This window comes from Physella acuta, unplaced genomic scaffold (genome assembly GCF_028476545.2).
Source record: "Physella acuta isolate Inbredline_101_S28 unplaced genomic scaffold, ASM2847654v3 ptg000038l, whole genome shotgun sequence".
NCBI lineage: Eukaryota > Metazoa > Mollusca > Gastropoda > Physidae > Physella > Physella acuta.
In genome coordinates, this window is record NW_026731558.1 from 323,227 (window position 1) to 330,214 (window position 6,988).

General features: G+C 31.4%; 1 protein-coding gene across 1 annotated transcript; it reads right to left on the reverse strand.

The window, feature by feature from the left end:
• Window positions 1–267: 267 nt before the first annotated feature.
• LOC131943193 (alpha-soluble NSF attachment protein) lies at window positions 268–5,104 on the reverse strand. The gene is made up of 9 exons (XM_059303204.1): window positions 4,838–5,104; window positions 3,875–3,957; window positions 3,642–3,758; window positions 3,385–3,431; window positions 3,145–3,222; window positions 2,959–3,014; window positions 2,748–2,832; window positions 1,857–2,030; window positions 268–1,773 (listed from the first exon to the last, which is right to left on the reverse strand). Exons 1-9 carry the CDS (start codon window positions 4,927–4,929, stop codon window positions 1,624–1,626), a joined length of 882 nt encoding a protein of 293 aa, XP_059159187.1. The 5' UTR covers window positions 4,930–5,104; the 3' UTR covers window positions 268–1,623.
• Between the last annotated feature and the right edge of the window lie 1,884 nt (window positions 5,105–6,988).

The window sequence follows — 6,988 nt, forward strand, 5'->3', positions numbered from 1 at the left end:
CGCTCAACATGTTTTTAAATCTTTGAAGATGACTACTCTTGCTAATAATTAAATAATCATTGACTTTAAAAAATAAACCTATGTATCACAGCGTTTACACTGACATGTATATTACACATGTCTAGGGGAAAAGACAGAAAGTGCACATGATCCATAGGAGAAATGTTTTTAAAAAATATAAACTTTTTGTTAATTTTTTCTAGACATGTATACATCTTGCAAGTGGAAACGCAGTATAACAGGAACAAGAAATAAGTCATACCCATGAAAAAGTAGTAGCTGATTTTAATTTGTGACACATAAGAAGTAAATTGGTTTTCAATTAAGAAGGAAAAAACACAGCGGAAATTAGATTGATTATAATAACAGTATTGAATTGTAAAAAGAGAAAAAAATTAAATTCTATTTTTTTGTCTAAAATTTTAGGGTATTATCATAGGTCAAACAATATTGACTAAATCATGACTTCTGGGAGAAAATTGCAGCATCTTGCAAAATCAATGCACACTGATACTTGATCCTCAATTCAGTGTGTGTAATATGTGCTAAAAATAGTTACATTTGTAAACATTATTACTAATGATTTTTAAACTATTTACATGCATGTAATTCCATTTAAACAGTAAAGAGAACTAGCCTATATAAATTGATAAAATTGACAGGTAAACAACAATTACTATAACTAGGAAATTTTATGTTTTTTAAAAGATATGAAAATACAAATTATTGTAAATAATGTAGAAGCACTGGAGATGAGATGAAATTTTAAATGGCAAGCCCTACATCCTTAGCATGTCTTCATCCAAAGAGCTTTCATGAATACCCAAAGCAGGAATGTAAGAAAATAACTAGATATGGGATTGTATGTTACTTGCAATAATTGTCACGAAGACAGATTCTCACTAAATTGACTCAATAGTTACAATGTGATAGAGTTATTTAGTGTGATTACTGCCATGTGCCTTGGGAGAAAGGAAAAGCAAAACCTTATTCAGTATTTTAAAAATTTATCAATTCTGAAAATAAGCTATTTAATTCTGTTTTAAAATGCATGTGATGCTGAACAGTGTGTTAAACTAATAAAATACTACATGATACAACTATTCTCTAAGAATATATGGCTAAGTTTTAAAAAAAACTGTCATGCCATAATGAAACAAAGTGACCCACTTCTCAGTACTGCATCAAGTGGATTAAAGAAAAAGTAAACTGCTATAAATTATCTTAGTTTAATTATATAGTTTAGGTATACGAACATTAATACTTCAGAATGTTAACCCAAACCAAGTGAATATGGTAGGTAGAAATATACTGTAGAACATGTTATTGAATCATACAAGCATCAAGTTTCAAATATTTACAACACATGAATCACAGGTGTTAACAAAAATACTTCATCACACAGAATGCAGAGAATCTAACCAACTTCACAAATGGAAACATTGCCGAAAAATCCCATGTGCCTAATTAAATAATGATTTTTTTTTACATGAGCTCTTTAGCTGTATTCAGCATGGTAGCTGCTAAATAATACAAAATTGCACTCTGTTTACTTCAATGTTTTAAACACATGAGCATAAAACCGAGGCTTTCTTTAGGATTGTCCACATATTACAAAATTGATTAACACAATTCTGGTTCAGAATTCAGCTGTTTCTTGACTTTCAGGAGCAAGTTTGTTATGAATGGGTCAAGTCTTGATATGCTGTCATACTCTTGTAATGCGCTGGTAAACTGATCCACATTTTCTTCTTTTATTGTTTCAAGAAGTTTCTAATTAGACAAAAAAATTGCACACATAAATAATTGCCATACTTGTATAGAAAAGAAAAGGGAAATTGCAATTAAATATGTACCTTTACAAGTTTACACTCTCTGGAATCACCAAAAGCTGGGAACATTTCCTCATATTTTTTAACAGCAAGCACTGCATTTTCTGTGTCCATGCACATGTGACAGATTGAAGCTCTAAAAAAATGATCCTTTGCACTATACTTCAGCAGGGAGTTATCCATACAGGAAGTAGCTACCTAAAATGAGAAAGGTCCAAAAAATGTCATTTTATTTTATGTAAAAAAAAACTTTGAAGGTATAGAATATTTAAGTTAGCATACATAAATTATTTTAAGTATAAATGAAAACAACTCTTAGAGACACAGAAAAATGTTTAGAAAAAGTGGTTTAAAAAAATGTTGAAAATATACAAAAAAATGTTTCCTATAATGATTCACAGCATTAGTATATATAGTCTAATAAGGCACAACCACCTCAGTTTCATAATCCATTATTTTGCTTTATTCATCACTCATCAAAAATGTGCTATTTTAATACATTTAGATACCATGACTTAATTACCCACTGAGATGTGGACTTTTAGAACAAAAACGCTGCAATATAAATGTAAACATTTTGTATGAAGGTTAAAGATTTTTTGTTTGTTGTAGTACATAAGTATATTTGAAGGTAAATTCAACTTGTGGAAATCCAAACCAGAAAACCACCCTTTCCCCTATCATGCTTACAATTGAAGATTTTTTTTTACCCCCTTTCCATGCTAAGCCAACAAAAAAACACTCCAGGTATTCTGACTCCACCTGGTAAAAGTCAGCATTAATATATAAAGAAGTTGTAAAAAAAACAAATGTGCACTAATTTTTCACAAAAATGTTATAGCTATTTTTTTAAAAAGAAGACAATGAAATTAATATATTAAAATGGAAAAAAAAATTAATATTGTAGCTGATTACCTGTTCATAAATTTCGATAGCCTTTTCATATTTTTCTAATATTGCAGAAAATTGGGCAACTTTTAGTAAACACTTGTTTGCAGAACTGCAAAAATGTTTAAAATAAAAAGTTAAATCCTTTACGATGTTTTGAGATTAAATCTTATCTTAAATTTATTAACAACAATTTTATAAACGCACACTGTGACAATAACTAAGATATCCAACTTACCTATTTGACTCCTCACCTTTATAGTAATCGGCAGCCTGCTCATAGTTCTGCATGGACTAAAATATAAATAGTCCAGTTATATTTTGGGGTTAATTTTGTAACTAAATTATTCTAAATATATAAAACTATAATCTTGTTTAAAGAAACATATTTGAAGATACAATACAGATACTTAAAGGAAAATACCTTTTCTGTGTCGACTAATTCACTTTCATAAATTTCTGCAACTGTTATGTGATGTTTAGCAGCAATGTTGAATCGCCCCTGTGATAACATAGACACTATTTTTTTAAATCAAATACATTTATGTTTTGATAATAGTTTAAGTAAAAGAAGTGTTTAGTGAATTGGTGTTAATAAAATAAATGTTTCTAAAGGTATTTTTTGCAGTTTAATAAAAACATTTTTATTATAAGAAAAACATACCATATCTGTATAGATTTCTATGGCCTTGTGAATTGCACTAACTGCAGCTAAAAAGGGACAATACATTTTTAGACTTACACCAAAAAATTAAATTAACATTATAGAATTTTATTTTTGTTTCTAGATAACTTCAAAAAGTTTTAAAAAGTAAAACAGAAACAAATATTATTCATATCTCCCAATATGATTAAAAGCCTAAAAGGCAAGTAAAGCCTGCTTAAAATACAGTGGAATTAAAAACAAAAGCATTTCCAAACCATTAGGGTCTCCCTTTCTATAGCAATTTCCAGCATCAACATAGTATGTTGCACCTTCATGCTTGCTCCCCATAGCCAGTTGCAGATGGGCCGCTTCCTCAAATGCTTTACCAGCCTCTAGAATTGAAAATAAAATATTTTAAAAATTCTTTTATAGTAAATAATCTACAAAAGTTGTAATAAATAAGTGTTACAAATAAACACATTTTATCAAGCTTTAAAAAGGTACTTACGAGGCCATTTTTTTGCCATTTTAAAAGCATTTGCTGCTCTAACATACAGTTCACATGCCTCTTCTTGTTTAGAACTTCCACCACTGAAAATAATAGAAATAGACATGTTTTACCAAAAAATCCAAAGTAACTGGTAAAGAAATATCGTTCGCATTGTCAATGGATGGTCTTTTAACTAACTTGAAATCATATCAAAAAGGGAAAAAATATAGTTTTCAAATAGGCCTATAGTATAGAACTATAAAGTCTATAGGCTACAGAATAGATCTATATAATTATATGATAAAAATAAAACCAGAAACACCTATTGTTTAGTCTGGGATCATAACAATTTATTTAACATCATGTTATTTGCTAAGTAGGTAATCTAGTGACTAGTCTGTTAGTTTTAATTATAATAAAATAGGCCTGCTGTAAATTTTGAATCTAGTCTAGATCTAGAATGTAGATCATCTAGTCCGAATCTAGTGTCTTCTAGATCTAGATTTCTAGATTCTATAAAAACACTGAAGATAAAACTATAATTTTAACAAAATAAGGATAGGTCCATAAAATTAAGGCAATAGTATAAGTATTTATTGTAAAATGGTGTTATACCAATGTTCAATAGGCCTAATAATATGGAATTATTGTAACAAGTGGTTAACTAATACTAACATTTTTCATGTCAAATCTATCCTGAACCCAAGTCCTAACCTGACCTAATTTCTGACCCTTAACTAGTGTACTAAGAATAGTCTCAGTGTGGTCAAAGTGCGTAGTGTAGGCTATGAACTCCTTTTTAGTTGGATTCTTAATTTGAAAATTTCTTAGTATTCTAGTTCTATTTAGAATCTAGAAGCCTGGCGGATATAATATAGTTAAGTAGGCCTATATAGGGATAGAAGTATTCAATGCGTCATTTGTCATTTAACCGTAACCTCACTTTGATAGTGATTGTCATTTCTTTCTTTATTTTCTTACCCAAACAAAGATGAAAACAACCCCTTTGCCGATTTTAATTTACTCTCTGCCTCCGCTATTAACTGTATGGCTTTCTGCTCTTGATCTGCCATTCTCTACAAATAATGAGGCAAATTTTATTTGATTGTTACTTTAATGAGAATTTTTTTTAAAATTAGACCTAGATCAAGATCTACATAGAATGATAGAATCTAGAATATAGAGCCAAGTGTCATCAACAGATTGCTATTAATACGAAGATTACTAATTTATATACAGAGAGAGAAACAGCAAAATACATCAGTTTCCGGTTGGAAGCGCCGCCCACTACCAAGGGAGGCTAACACTCATCATAGGCTCAAAAATCCGAATAAATCCGAAAAAAATTACCTAAAAATAACCCGATGTTTGCGTGAAAATTAGTATTTAGAATGGGCCATAATGTTGTCAACGTCATTTAAACCGAGTAATTAAAAAGTCAAACTTCTTTCAAAATCAGGTAAACGCTTGGGGGCTATTAAAAGTTAAAAACTAATCTTTCATCAAATAGGGGAGGTCGTCCATAAATGACGTCACACTCGTAGGGGGAAGGGGGAACGTAATTTTGCGACGGTGTGTGATGAGGGCTCAGATGTGAAGTGACGTTACACTTTTGCATTAGAAAACTGCAATGTTAGAAAACGAATTTTAGCCGTTATTTCGCGTTTTTTTAAACTGTTTTAATAAACGGTTTTAGGAATTGATTAAAATACTCTATGTTGACAGAGTTCAGACAAGATTTTGGAAAAATATCAATGTTTTAAGAAAATTTCAACTGCAATTTTGAGGTGGGGGGGGGGGGGGTAGGCTGACGTGTGACGTCATTTTAGGTGGCTGTCTGGCTTTTTGTGACGATGTGTGACGGAGGGGAGGGGGTAAAAATCGTCAAACAAAGCGTGATGTCATTTATGGATGACCCCCTTAAGAAAGAAGAATTGTGCACACATTAGAATCGATGGGACATCTTCTACAATTGCCTTTTGGGATTTATTTCAAGCTTGTCTGTAGATGCTTGGTATTGTTTCCAGTCTTACCTTAACTTCCTTATTTGGTCTAAGGTTGGCATTACTGAATGACCAGCGAATATGTAGGAATTTTTCTGAGGCACATGCTGTGGAATAAACCCTACCTAACTCTATAAACTTTGGTTGTCCTAGGTTTTTCTGTTCCATGTAAGAAACATACTTTACATTGGGAAGTTGATTTTGCAAATCTTGGCTATCAATTGGAGCCCTTGACAGGTCCATATCTTAAGGTTGATGAAGGCAGCTCTTGTTTGATTGCACTGCGCCTGTTTCCCAAATTGCTTATCTGTAATGCTTCCTCCAACGGGACTTCCATCAACTTACCACTGGTTCCTTATTCGTCTTTAGTTTGTGAATTTCCTTTTACGCTCATAATAGCCTATTATTTTAGTTAAAACAAAAGGGTTGTTAAGGCCTCCTCTGTCAGGTCATTTTCTAGTATTAAAATTAATAGTAGAGTCTGCGATAGAGGACTATTTCATAACCTTACCCATACCATAATCATAGCAATAGCTTTGAATTAACGGAAACGGCATTTGTGACGCCACGTGATATTGGGCTATTTTACCACAATTCTACTCCAACAACACAAAATGTCACACCCTTAATTTTTAATGTCATTGAGTTCAGGGCAACAGGTAATGTGTAAACACTTCAATCATGTCAAAATACAGGTAATGTGTATACACTTCAATCATGTCATCATACAGGTAATGTGTAAACACTTCAATCACGTCAAGATACAAGTAATGTGTACACTTCAATCATGTCCTGATATAGTAATGTGTATACACTTCAATCATGTCATGATACAGGTAATGTGTAAACACTTCAATCATGTCATGATGCAGGTAATGCATCACTATAAAGTATAGATATTAGATTTTGTTTGTCTTGGGTTTTAAAAATAAAAGCAAATAATTGTCGGCCGGAGTAATTTTAAGTCTGACAGTCTTCATCGTCACTCTTCTGTTGACTTATCTTCATCATGATTGTTTTAATATTCCATTAAGGCTAGACTTTATCGATTTTTTACAAAATGTATCGATTATTGGATGAAATAAATCTAGAAATAATGAGTCTGACAGAGTTTATTGGATGGCTTCCC

What these genes read in the sequence shown, in the direction of transcription:
- LOC131943193 (XM_059303204.1), bottom strand. Translation starts at nt 4,929, where the DNA reads ATGGCAGATCAAGAGCAGAAAGCCATACAGTTAATAGCGGAGGCAGAG. An exon ending in TAGAAATCTATACAGATATG is followed by an intron (nt 3,223 to 3,384) that starts GTATGTTTTTCT and finishes ATGTTATCACAG; the next exon opens with GGGCGATTCAACATTGCTGC. An exon ending in CTATCGAAATTTATGAACAG is followed by an intron (nt 2,031 to 2,747) that starts GTAATCAGCTAC and finishes TTCTCATTTTAG; the next exon opens with GTAGCTACTTCCTGTATGGA.